Source organism: Rhagoletis pomonella, unplaced genomic scaffold (assembly GCF_013731165.1).
Source record: "Rhagoletis pomonella isolate Grant_MI unplaced genomic scaffold, Rhpom_1.0 Rhpom_scaffold_00259, whole genome shotgun sequence".
Classification (NCBI taxonomy): Eukaryota; Metazoa; Arthropoda; class Insecta; order Diptera; family Tephritidae; genus Rhagoletis; species Rhagoletis pomonella.
Window position 1 is genome coordinate 88,305 of NW_023458813.1, and position 14,446 is coordinate 102,750.

The following is a 14,446-nucleotide window of genomic DNA, read 5'->3' on the forward strand; positions in this document are numbered from 1 at the left end:
ACATACAACATTGCAAGTTGATAAAAGCGTTGTAAAAAATAGATAAAATAGTGAAAACTAAATCGATAAAAATCTATCTATAATAATCTTTGGTATCGTCTTCGCTAAAATTACCCTAAGGTTAATTTTTTAAGCTATTTATGAAATATACTCTAATAATAAATACTTTTCAGGAGAAAACAAGGCCCTCCAAAACCACTACCGGTGGAAGGTAGTTCCGGAGAAAGGTCATTATTTTTTTGACATACCTACATACTAGAAAAAAGTTTTACATTAGTAATAAATATATGCACGTATGTGTGAAAGTATTACATATATGTTTTATAGACTAATAAAAGACTTTACAAATTTAAATATTTTATTACATACATATGTACATAATAGGGCGGGGAAACTTTTATACCCGAGTGCACATGTGCACAAGAGTATTATAATTTTGTTCACATAAGGGTTGTTTGTAACAGCCAAAACGAATCGAGATAGATATACAAAAAAGTATACATAAATGCTAGTTCACGAAAGTCTGCAATTTACTTGAGACATCTAGTTGGGACAAATGTATATTTGTTAATAATTACAAAACGATTACCTTGAGTGGACAATATTGTTAGTTGAATAAAATCGTTGTTGAGCAGGTATAAACAATGCTTCGTTTGATACAAGTTTTCAATTAATTTTGTGAACTTGCTGTAGACTTGAATCAGCTAACCGTTTATTATTAGAAAAAAAGTTTCAGTTTGACACAAATAAAAATTTACTCGATTGTTGTTGTGTTTCCTTTCTTCTTTTGTTTGCATATATTAAGCATAAAAAACACATACATATTTACATAAATAGTTGCTACTTAGTGTAAATAATACATATGTATATGGTGGTATGGTCGGCCGCTGTGGTGTAGTGGTAAGCAGTGCGCGCATCCACTCCACAATGCCTGGGTTCAAGCCCTAGTCAAAGCAACATCAAAAAAATATAGAAAACGGTTTTTTTCTTAACAGCGGTCGTCCCTCGGCAGGCAATGGCAAACCTCCGAGTGCATTTCTGCCATGAAAAACAGCTTCTCATAAAAATATATCCGCCGTTCGGAGTCGGCGTAAAACTATAGGTCCCTCCGCTTTGTGTGACAACATCAAGGCGCACGCCACAAATCGGAGGAGAAGCTCGGCCAAACACTAACATATGTGTAAGCGCCAATCTATTATATTATTATATGGTGGTAAGAATTTCCTAAAAAGAAACGATGAAACAGGAACAGTCGTGCAAAAACCCAGGTCAATATCTGCTGGAAGTGCTGGTTTAAGTATACTGCTTTGCTTTTTCCTTGGCTAAATAGATACTTTCAAATTATAATTCGCATGAATAATATATCCACTGAGAAATCCCGTTTGGCATCAAACTTTATATTTTTAAATAACTATGCGCACACCGAAACAACTCGCGGCGATGGCAAAACTGAAACTGAGACAAACAAGTCTGGGCATGTCATAGCACACATTTTTCTTTCTCTACCTAGCGCAGTGATCGACATGCCATAGCATACTGAGCGCTCTGTGACCACACGCGTGTTTCACCCATACACGAACAGCGGTAGCGGAGCAATGATTTCCACGCACACAGTCTCATTCATTGAATCGTCCCTGCAGTAAATCGCGCTAGTTCAAGACTAGCGCAGAACTAGCCCTTTAAGAGGCGGTACTGGTTCTCAATCTATCCCAACGCAATGCTTTCAACTGTCTCTTTTCACATCGCGATGTCCTACCCCTGCAAAAATCGTTGGACCATGTAGTCTATTTGTGGTAAATTGGAGTACTTACAAAAGTGTTCCTCTGTCATCCTGTATCGGACCAACTCGTGTCTCTGCGCCAGCTTATTGTTTGTTATCCGATCACTGCTCGTGTTTTAACGAAATGTCATTGAAGTTGAGCATTTGAAAGAACATTTGCATGTCTGGCTGTAGCTGAACGTGTAGAGATGCTCGCTGTTAGTTCTTAGCTCCCAGCATGTTCGGGTTCGAATTCCATCAGAGGCAACATGTAATTTTTAATTTTTGGCTTGGTTTTTATTAATTTCGAAAAAGCAATTGAGAAGTGAAGAACAAAAGCGTGTACAAACGAAAAAATATAACAACAATGCCACTGTTAATATGTTGGAGTAGTTTTGTGCTACTCTGATGTAATGCAGGGATGGAGTATATGGTCCTGTCCTAGGACTTCGCAATGTTAATAGGACCATATTTTTTTATGAATTGTGGTTAATTTTGGAGTACTCCTTGATCCTTAGGGAGTACTCTTTACACGCATGCATGGAGTAGTCGCGATTTTTGCAGGGACGAAGTGGAAATTGCCCCCCTCTGCAGAACTTTTGAACTAGTTCTGCACTGGTTCGATTTTGGACACATCTGCGACAATAAGTTTTTTATTTAAAAAAATTCTGATTATTAGATTTTTTATATTTTTCGTTTTTTCTGTTCTTGCATTGCATTCTATTAAATTTTTATATATTTTTTTTATTTTGTTTATATTAAATTTGATCACTTTCTCTTAAATTTTTAAGCGGCACTCATTAATTTAAATTTCTTAAATCTGAAAATCACAACTGCCTCCACCGCGATTTGAACTCGTGACCAACGATGTTAGAGTCGGAGGTCTTCCCGCTGAGCTATTTTCGTATTGTACGAGAAGTGAGAATTTGTGCATTTACTTCTCAACAGAGCGCAACTAACACACCGAAAGTTTTAACTGTCCCTCTCTGCAGCCGTTTTGCACTAGATCAGAGATGGTTCTGAAATGTGTAGGGCGGAACTAGCGCTTTAAGAGACTGTCTCTAAATTTTACTGCAGGGGTTTTTATGCAATGGTCGGCATACTAGCGAATTCAAACGATTCAATAAGTGGGACTGTGTGCATTGCTCAGCTGGCGCTCTTCGTATGTGAAACACACATGTGCTCAGAGAGCGCTCAGCATCATTTAGGGGTGGCTCACAAGCAGCGTTGCCAGGTTGACGTTTTTAACGTCATTTGGACGTTTTTTGTACCCTGTTGACGTTTGGACGTTTTTTGTGTAAAAAATTACGTTTTTTAACCTCCCGTAATTTTTCCTTGTTACTAAATCTTATAAGTAGATCTGATTTTGAATCATTTTCTTAATAAATCTTTATAATCTTTGTGTTTTGCTGCAGCTGCTTCAAAAGATTTTTTTTGGATTCTTGGACTAAGGATCCCGTATTCATAGGCTGGTTGTGTAAACACTTGAGGCTACGACGCTTGCTGTAATGTTTGCAATTGCACATTAAAAGCCAATTCACGAAGAGCCGATATATTGCAGCAGGCACGCTCGCAAAAGCATCAAAAAAGCTGTGCAGCATAAAACGTAAGAAAAAAGTAAGCGACTTTTTGAAGACTTCATTTAAAATGTTATAATTAATAACATATTAACATAATATTAAAGTCATAAAGAAAGTTGTAACTAATCGAGTAAAGTGTAAAGTGAAGGGGAATATAAAAATATATTGGTGAAGTGGCTGCTTTAAATGTACGCTAATTTACGAATTTTACAAAAAAGGGAATTTTTCAAACCCAATTTGTAAATAAATTAGTGATCAAAAATTACAAAAGTGGGTGTTAAAATAATGTGTAGACCCTTGACTAGAAGTGTGTGCATGTCGCGTAGCTCCGCTGCAGCGTAGTGCGGTATGCTCCATAAGAATACATGCAAACGCTGCGCGGCAAAGTTGACCAACTAGGAAAAAATGTCGCGTCGTGTGGTGTCGCGCAGTTCCGGTGCCGCATAGTGCAGTATTCCTAGCGGAACGACATAACATTTCGTACTATATTTTTAACTTGAAGTAATTGGATTTCCAATTTTGAGTGAATATTCACATGCATATCATTCAAGAAGAAAATTGTATGCAAAGAAACATAATATTTGAGAATTCACCAAGGAAAATAAAAATAAAAGGCATTAACATTACATCAGCGTCTTCAGGCGACTTTTTGAAGACTTCATTGAAAATGTAATGAACACAAAAAATACTGAAATATTAGGTCCATTCAATAACTTTTCCAGTAAGTACTTGCAGCGAGAGCGTAAAAGAAAAATAGAGAGTAAAATTGAGAGCAAGAGAAATTTTTCAGAAAAGGTTATTGAACGCAAAATAGTAAAAGCTTGCAACTTAAGCCATTTTGACACTTTCTGACGGTTAAGTTTTGGCGCGCAATTTTCTGTTTAATTGGGAATAGTTGCCATCGTCATAAAAATAAAAAAATATACAATAGATTTAATTTGATTTCACTAATTATGTTTCATCAAATCTTCCTCTTAAACAGTTTGTTTACATTTGAATTTGAAACATAACCTTACTTTTTGACTCCTGCAAATTCCTGCTAGTAAAATTTTTACTTGCAAGAATTTGCAGCTCTCTCGGGTTGTTACGCTCTCGAATTCGCTCCCTCTTGCAAATATTTTGGGTTATTGAATGTGTTGGCATCCCGCAAATAAGTAGCAAAATGTGTATTGAGAGTGCAACCCTGCACTCGGTGAGATGTGAGAGAGTGGCTTGCAACCCGGACACTGAAGTGACGACAGCGATAAACCTGTGCCTGCTTAACCTTAATTATTTTCTAATTTCATAATTGTAATTTGTTTCCTTTAACTTTCAAATAAACTTTTATAAATTGCAACTCAACAACGTTTGAGTTGTAACAGTGGCGACGAGGATTTTGGAACCTGTTTTTGCATAAGTCGCCATAATGGACGCAAACGATGTCCGTAACTTATTTTCACAGATGCAGGAACAACATGAACGTGACAACCAGGCTAGTGAAACAACTTCTTTCTAGCCAACTTCAACCGAGCGCTTCTTCAATGAAGGAAGATAAAGGTGCAGAGTTCACCATTGAAGCACTTGCATCTAGCATAAGCGAGTTCTGCCACGACCCAGAACATAACCTCACTTTCGACATGTGGTTCACGCGATATGAAGATCTCTTCGAAGTCGACGCTGCGAAATTAGACGACGCAGCCAAAGCCAGGCTTCTATTTCGTAAACTCAATACTGTCGTTCACAGCAAGTACATAAATTTTATTTTGCCAAAGCACCCTCGGGATTTCACCTTCGCCGAAACAGTAGAAAAGCTCAAGCAAATTTTCGGGCTCCAAACGTCACTATTCAACATCAGGTACAATTGCTTGCAGCTTGCCAAGGAGCCAATGTCAGACCTCATCACTTACGCAGGCATGGCGAACAGGCATTGCGAAAATTTCAAGCTGAATAGCCTCAGGCTTGATCAGTTCAAGTGTTTGATTTTTATAATGGGGCTGAAGTCCCAATCGGATTTCGACATCAGAACAAAGTTGCTAAGCAAGCTAGACACCGAAGCTGATACACTCACACTTGATGCTTTGTCAAAAGAGTGTCAACGTCTAATAAACTTAAAAGCTGATACAAATCTTGTTGAAAATCTGAAGGGCGAAGTCCAGGTAAGGCGCTTGCATTCAAGTAATGCAAAGAAAAAATCATTGCCTAAAACTCCGTGCTGGTTTTGCGGCGCCATGCATTACTCTCGCGAATGCACATACAGCAAGCATAAATGTGAGCAATGCAATACAGTTGGTCACAAAGAGGGCTACTGCTATTCGAAGAAAAATGGGCAAAACTCAAAGCAGAAGCGCAACAACAAAGGCAAAGGGTCCCACTTGCAGTCGAAAAGTATTTTCGTCTCCAATAAAATCGAATCAGCTCAACGCAAATACGTCAGCGTTCTAATCAATGGCACGAAATTGGATTTGCAGTTTGACACTGCATCGGACATAACAATAATATCGGAAAGTAATTTCCAGAAGCTAAATGTGTCAAACACATCCGCAGTCGAGCAATCAGCTCGTAGCGCAACAGGCGCCACACTGCCTCTGTCATTGCAGTTTGATTGCAACGTCGAACTCAAACAGCAGCGAGCAGAGCTAACATGTTTCGTCACACCAATCAAAAATCTGAATGTATTGGGCCTCGACTGGATTACAGCTTTCAACCTCGACAACATGTCTATCAATGCCATTTGCAATATGTTGGCAATGGAAAATCGGGGAAGTGTAACTCCTAATATGCAATCACAAAACATTTCACTTCTTAAGCAATCTTTTCCAGATGTGTTCGACGAAAAACTGGGCCTGTGCAATAAAACAAAAGCGCACTTGGTAGTTAAACCCGACCATAAACCAATTTTTCGACCAAAGCGACCGGTAGCCTATGCTATACAGCATCTCGTTGAGGAAGAATTGCAAAGACTTCAAGACGTTAATGTCATCTCACCAGTCAACTACTCCGAGTGGGCTGCGCCGATTGTCGTTACAAAGAAGTCCAATGGCAGCATACGCATTTACGCCGACTTCTCAACAGGTTTAAACACCGCTCTCGAAACACATCAGTACCCGCTCCCTCTACCTGAAGACATTTTTGCAAAGCTAGCGAACGCTAAATATTTTAGCCATATAGACCTTTCTGATGCTTTCCTCCAAATTGAGGTAGATGAAAGCTCAAAGGAACTTCTTAGAATCAATACGCACTTGGGTTTATTCCGCTACAATCGCATGATCTTTGGCGTGAAAACTTTTCCTGCCATCTTTCAACAAGTCATGGACAAAATGCTTATTGGTCTGGAATACGCCGCAGCGTATATCGATGATATTTTCGTATCTGGAAGAGATCAAAGCGAACATGACAGGAACGTGCACGAAGTTTTGCGACGAAGTCAAGATTATGGGTTCAAACTCAAATTCGCCAAATGCAGGTTTTCAGTGACTGAAGTTAGGTATCTGGGCTATATAATTAGTCAATACGGACTTCAGCCAGATACGGAGCGTGTCTCAGCAATCAATGGCATGCCAGAGCCAAACAATATCGCTGAACTGCGTTCGTTTCTTGGCGCCATAGACTTTTACGGGAAGTTCATAAACAAAATGCGTCAGCTCAGAGGTCCATTTGATGAACTTTTGAACGCGAACACGAAGTGGCAATGGACTCAAACTCATCGAAAATGCTTTAACAGTCTTAAAGAAATACTTTCCTCAAATCTGCTTTTGACGCATTACGATCCGCAAAAGAAAATCATCGTTGCAGCGGATGCGTCAAACTACGGACTAGGGGCCTGCATTATGCATGAGTTTCCCGATGGCTCAGTCAAAGCTGTCAGCCACGCATCGCGCTCGCTTACTCCTTCTGAAAAGGCATACAGCCAAATTGAAAAAGAACGCCTCGCATTAGTTTTTGCGGTCACTAAATTTCATAAGATGATTTTCGGCAGAGCATTTAAGCTTCATACCGACCACAAGCCTTTGCTCGCCATTTTCGGTAAGAAAACTGGAATTTCGGCACATCAAGCAAACCGACTTCAAAGATGGGCTGTGCCACGACAGCCGGTTCTACGTACCGGAATGACTCGGGTTTCACCCGACCAAGGGCTGTTGTTTCGGCGATCTAACCCCGGTTAGGTCGGCGAAGTATCTTAGAAGTTGTCCGTCCATAGGGCTACATTCACTACGCATTCTCCTACTCAGGGCTGGCATCGAGTCAAACCCTGGGCCAGAAACATACACCTGCTGTGTATGCCGAAGACGATTACACCATAACTCCACCTCAGTCAAGTGTAATGCCTGCGAGGGGTGGTGTCACCTCAGGGTCTGCTCGGGACTACGGACACACAGACAGTGGACCACGTCGTACGTGGCCCCCTGTTGCTCAAATACAGCAGCCTCCACGGCTAACCATAGTCCGCCCGTGCAGCCCCACACACTCACACAGCAGCCACACAGTCACCACAACACAACGACAAAATAACACCACAGACCGTACCACAGCCACTACAGACCACATAACACACACAACCGCACCACCACCCACACGCCGCCGCCAACAACTCCTGGTTCCCCCTACAATCTGCATGGTATGCCAGACCAGGATATTCCGTAATGTGACATCAGTCAAGTGCAACACCTGACTTGGCTGGTGCCACTTTAGGGCATGCTCAGGTCTGCATACCACGCGAGATTGGACGGGGAACTTCGAGGGCCCGTGTTGCGCTGCTCGGTCGCAGACTCCAATTGCGACGCCCCCCACCACCACCACAGGGCGGCAATCACCTCAGCAGCACACACAGCCAACGGCGGCAAGAGCATACACCTCACTCACACCCCACATCACGACACGTCTCCCGAACCACATGAAGCTCCTTCAATTCAACTGTAACGGGCTACAGAGCAAGATTGAGGAGATAACCGTCTTCATGTGTCGGCATGGTATATTAATAGCTGCGGTCCAAGAGACGAAGTTGCACAGCAATTCAACTTTGTTGAATTGCGCCGGGTGCAACGTGCACCGTCGAGATCGCGAGCGAGATAATGGTGGTGGCTTAGCGTTCATCACGCACCACACCGTGAAAGAGGTGAAAACCGTATGGTAGTAGGTAACTTTAATGCGCACCACGATCTTTGGCACTCAAGCCTGTAAAACGATCGTAGGGGAACAGACTTGGCTGAGCAGATAGACGATTCGACATTCTGCACAATGAACGACGACGCACCCACAAGGATTATGGGTAACTGCAGTAGCTCGCCAGACATCACAATATTCAACGCTGGTCTGATAAACAGCATAACGTGGCGACGTATGCTGACTCTAGCATCAGACCATCTACCCATAGTCATCTCGATTGATAAACCAACCGACTTTGCCTCCGCCAAACACCGGACCTATATCAACTTTTCTAAAGCTGATTGGAAAGGTAACGCGGAGTTTACCGAAAACACCTTCGCATCGCTCCCCACACCAACCGACGTCCATCTCGGTGAACGTAAGTTCCGCAGAGCTATCACTGCTGCTGCAGCTCGCTTCATACCGGCAGGGTGTATATCGGACCCACGTCCAAACTTCCCTGCCGAAGCGGCTGTTCTAGCCAATGAGCGTGATAGCCTTTGTCAGGCCGATCCCGGAGATCCCCGTATCAGGGATCTCAACGCGGAGATTCGGCAACTTGTAAACGTACATAAGCGGAAGAAGTGGGAGGAGCATCTGAAGACTTGTAACTTCACCTCTGGTGTGAGCAAGCTTTGGTCAACCGTGAGGTCATTGTCTAATCCGACGAAGCACGACGACAGAGTCGAAATTTCCTTCGGCGGCCATGCTTCGTCGGACCCGGAGCGATGCGCGAGCTATTTTAGCCGGCAGTTCATACTGCATCCTCCGGTGGACAAAGCCAAGCGTCGAGTGACCAGAAGGCTGCACAAACTGCCAACAACTTGTGCCCCCCTTGCTTTCACTTGCGGTGAAGTTCAGGTGGCCATCGGGAAGGCGAAAGCCTCCAAAGCCATGGGTCCCGACGGAATATGCATGCTGATGCTGAAAAATTTGGGTCCTACGGGGGTAGCGTACCTAACGGAGATCCTCAATTTGTCAATGGCCACTCTCATCATCCCAAACATCTGGAAGGTGGGGAGAGTGGTCCCACTGCTCAAACCGGGGAAACCTGCCAACAAAGGAGATTCGTATCGTCCGATTACACTCCTTTCCCCGGTAGCGAAGACACTCGAGGCCTTGCTACTCCCGTACTTCACAAATCACCTGACCCCAGCGAAGCATCAGCATGGTTTCCGTAAAGTGCACAGTACAACAACAGCACTTAACGCCATAAACACTCAGATAACTCGTGGCCTTAACCGTAACCGTCCCTGTGAGAGAACGATTCTAGAAGCGTTGGACTTGTCAAAGATGTTTGACACCGTCTGCCATTCCACGCTACTAGAAGATATAGAGGCCTCCTATCTCCCACAGAGGCTCAAACGGTGGTCGGCAAATTATTTGAGTGGTCGACATTCGTCGGTAATGTTTAGAGACAAAACGAGTAAGCAGCGAAAAATAAAACAGGGGGTTCCTCAGGGTGGTGTCCTTTCCCCGCTACTGTTTAACTTTTATATTTCAAAGCTCCCTCAACCACCAGAGGGAGTCTCGATTGTCTCCTATGCCGACGATTGCTCGATCATGGCGACTGGGAATGGAATTGATGACCTGTGTTCGAAAGTAAACGGCTATCTCTCCGAACTTTCTCGCTTCTTTACTGCAAAGTGTCTAGCCCTCTCCCCTACGAAATCCTCCGCGACCCTGTTCACAACCTGGACGAAGGAGGTCAGGCTACCGCTGGGGATTCACGTCGATGACACACCAATTCCGACGGTGAATAACCCCAAAATACTCGGAGTAACATTCGACAGCCTGCTCTCCTTCTCTGCGCACTCAACCGCTATTGTCAATAAAGTACAGAGCCGCAACAAGGTCCTCAAGTCGCTAGCCGGCAGTACTTGGGGCAAAGACAAAGAAACGTTGCTGGCAACATACAAGGCAATAGGCCGGCCGGTTTTGAACTACGCAGCGCCAGTGTGGTCGCCAGGGACTAGTAGGAAGCAGTGGACGAAGCTACAGACTGTACAAAACACCGCACTCAGGACAGCGACGGGATGCCTCTTGATGTCGCCTGAACACCACCTGCACGGCGAGGCGCAAATGCTCCCGGTAAAGGAGCATAATATAATGCCCTGCAAGCAGTTCCTGATCGGGAGCCACAGAAGTGGTTCATTAAGCAACCTCTGGACCCGACAGCTTACAGACAGGCGGCCCTGAACGGCATTCACAGGGACTCAGTCTCGAGTTATGTAGACTCTAGACCTGTGAATGCCGTTCTAGGCACACCACCCCCGGACATAGACGAGACGGAGCTTCATCTGCCTCGGGAGACACGCACTACACTCGCACAACTTCGCTCCGGCTACTACAGCAGGTTAAACTCCTACTTGAGTAGGTTGAATGAGGATGTGCCGAACGAATGTCCGGCATGCGGAGAGACCCCACATGACTCGAAACATCTCTTCGCCTGCCCGGAAAACCCGACAACCCTAACGGCCTGTCCCTATGGGCAAACCCCGCAGAAGCTGCACGCTTCCTAGGGTTGCCGTTAGTGGAACTTGACGACAACGACTGAGATACCAACCGATCTGGGCGGGGTTGTTGTAGCCGCTACAACAACAACAACAACATGGGCTGTGCAGTTGTTGGCATACGATTTTGAAATCAGCTTTATCTCTACGAGTAGCTTCGGCTATGCCGACGTGCTCTCCCGGCTTATCAACAAGAGCAGCAAATCATCCGAAGATTACATCATTCCATCAGTGAAGTTTGAAGGTGAAATCAAACAAATTTTGTCAGACACGATAGACAAATTGCCAGTTACGCACAGGATGATCAAGTACGAATCAGGTAAAGACAAAATTCTTAAACATATATTTGATTACGTGGAAACCGGCTGGCCAGCATCAAATAACGGTAACGTCGAATTACAAGCATTTTTAAATCGGAAAAACGAGATAAGCATAATCGATGGCTGTATCATCTGGGGTCAGCGCGTAGTGGTACCACAAGTACTGCGCAAACGAGTTCTCAAACAACTACATCGTGGTCATCCAGGTATCGAGCGCACCAAAGCAATCGCTAGGAGCTTTGTTTACTGGCCACATATAGATTCCGATATCGAAACATTAGTACGAAATTGTAACAATTGCGCCTCAGCAGCAAAAATGCCTACAAAATCAACGTTGCAACCCTGGCCAAAGCCCTCAGCGCCATGGCAGCGTTTACATATTGACTATGCAGGACCAGTCAACGGTTATTACTTCATGGTAATTATTGATGCCTACTCAAAGTGGCCAGAAGTAATTCCAACTAAGTCAATAACGACACAGCCAACAGTTGACATCCTCAATGAAATTTTTTCGCGCTTGGGTCTCCCGTCAACCATAGTATCCGATAATGGAACGCAGTTTACTAGTGCACATTTTCAACAGTTTCTATTGGAGAACGGCATTACACATTATCGCGAGATTCGTCGATACTTTCAAACGAGCTCTCAAAAAGCTAGAAGGAAGGGAACGACGAACCGAAACTTACAAGTTTTCTTGCAATGCTATCGAGCCTCACCAAACAAAAACAACACTGACAACAAGTCACCAGCTGAAGTTTTGCTAGGCAGAAATATCCGCACCAACTTAGATCTGCTAAAGCCGAAAGCATTGCGTGATACTCAGTTCGAGTTAGTCCACCAAAAACATCGTATGAAGCAGCAGTTCGACCGGAAGCATGGGGCTAAACAAAAGTCGTTCTGTAGTGAAGATACTGTTTATGCCTGCGTTCACACAAACAACAACAGCTTTCAATGGATGCCTAGAAAGGTAGTCGAACGTGTTGGCAAGGTGATGTATAACGTATTACTTGACAATCAGAAGCTCATAAGAGCACATGCTAATCAATTGCGCCAACGATTTTGTGACAGTCCCGAGCAATCTACGAAAAAGGAGATGAACTCTTCAAAAATGCTAATCGACGCTTTCGGACTGTACGAAAATGAGAAAAATGCATCTGTACATTGTGGGAGTGGATCATCTCGTGCAACTTTACAACCTAATAATGCACCTGCAACGCAATTCGAAGATAACAGAGATACACTATCGAATGATAACCCTCTAGCGCAATACGAAGATAACAGAGCAACACCAACAAAGCGACCCCAGCGCTTACGCCGACCCGTGGAGAGGTTTGTTCCGGGTTAAGCTAAAGCTAACCAACTCAAAAGGGGAGGTGTTGGCATCCCGCAAATAAATAGCAAAATGTGTATTGAGAGTGCAACCCTGCACTCGGTGAGATGTGAGAGAGTGGCTTGCAACCCGGACACTGAAGTGACGACAGCGATATACGTGTGCCTGCTTAACCTTAATTATTTTCTAATTTCATAATTGTAATCTGTTTCCTTTAACTTTCAAATAAACTTTTATAAATTGCAACTCAACAACGTTCTAGTTGTAACAGAATGCATTCCTGGTAAAAACTTGCAAGTACTAGCAACAGTTCGTAACAATTTTTTGATATTGAATGGACCTATTGCTATGCTCCTTCTTAGCAGAACGTAATTTAACATTTTTGACAACCGAGCACCTAACCAAATACCTACAAAGAAAAAAAAAATTATTAAAAATCAACGCGATTATTTAGTCCCTTAAAACTTGCACATTATTGCCCTGAAATCTAATGGGCTGTCAAACTGCAAACTCAAAAAAAATTCTAGAAACTCTGAGTAAAAAGTTGAAAATCTAGCTGAAAAATTGCGGATTGTTTATAATTTTCGCACAATTTTTGTGGATTTATATTTTGTATGTTAATGAGCTTGGCTTTTACGGAAAAATAATAAACATTAAATAAACGAAAGAGAAACAGCCAAAATCGATCAAAATATTGATGACTTAATCTGCTGATCACAAGTGTATGTATAAAATGATTTTTACATTAACGACCAGTTTACAATGAATTTTAAATGTGCTCTGACGAAATGACATTTTAATATACATTACGTACATATCGAGCCCTAACGGCCAAAAAACGTAAGCGACAAAATGTTCTTTTTGATGCAGAAATGCATCTAAATACTCTAGGATTCAAACGATTCAATAAGTGGGACTGTGTGCATTGCTCAGCTGGCGCTCTTCGTATGTGAAACACACATGTGCTCAGAGAGCGCTCAGCATTATTTAGGGGTGGCTCACAAGCAGTGTTGCCAGGTCATCGTCATGAGAAAACGTCACTCTTGGTATGCAAAAACGTCATTTCCTACCCAAAAACGTCTTTTTCAAATGAATGTAGAAAAAATTGTGGAGCTCCACACCAAAACGTTTCATTTCCAAAACTCGAAATGTTAATGCAAACTGGTACTGGTATGTGTCCATATTTTAACAGAGAACCCGAGATAAAGCAACCAAACCTTTATTGAGTCGTATTGAAATCACTCGATCGCACCAAAACGTAAAGCTGAGATCACACGATTGCCGTAAAAGCACCAATCTGAAAAAATTTTTATGATGGAAATGTAGCATTTTGGTGTGGAACTCCACAATTGTTCTTATTAAACTTTTATTGTGTACAAAGGTATATATGTACGTAAGGTATATTAAAATGTCAATTCGACAGAGCACATTTAAAATTCATTGTAAACTGGTTTGAGATCGTTAATATCAAAATAATTTTATATATACACAGCTGATTAAGTCATCAACATTTTGATCCATTTTGGCTGTTTCTCTTTCGTTTATTTTATATTATTTTTCCATAAAAGCCAAGCTCTTTAACAAACAAAATATAAATCCACAAAAACTGTGCAAAAATTATAAAAAAGCTGCAAATTTTCAGCTAGGTTTTCAACTTTTTATTCAAATTTTTGAGATTTTTTTTTGAGTATGCAGTTTGATAACCCATTAAATTTCAGGGCAATAATGTGCAAGTTTAAAGGGGCGTTGATTTTTAATATTTGTTTCTTGTAGACATTTCGGTTGTCGAAAATGCTAAATTACGTTCTGCTAGGAAGGAGCAT

The 14,446-nt window shown here is 42.5% G+C and overlaps 1 protein-coding gene across 1 annotated transcript; it reads left to right on the forward strand.

The window, feature by feature from the left end:
* Nucleotides 1–5,306: 5,306 nt before the first annotated feature.
* LOC118750479 (uncharacterized protein K02A2.6-like) lies at nt 5,307–12,622 on the forward strand (the record flags this gene model as incomplete). The annotated part of the gene is made up of 2 exons (XM_036485192.1): nt 5,307–7,341; nt 11,251–12,622. Coding segments are annotated over exons 1-2 (3,407 nt in total), but the record flags the coding sequence as incomplete, so codon positions are not given.
* Between the last annotated feature and the right edge of the window lie 1,824 nt (nt 12,623–14,446).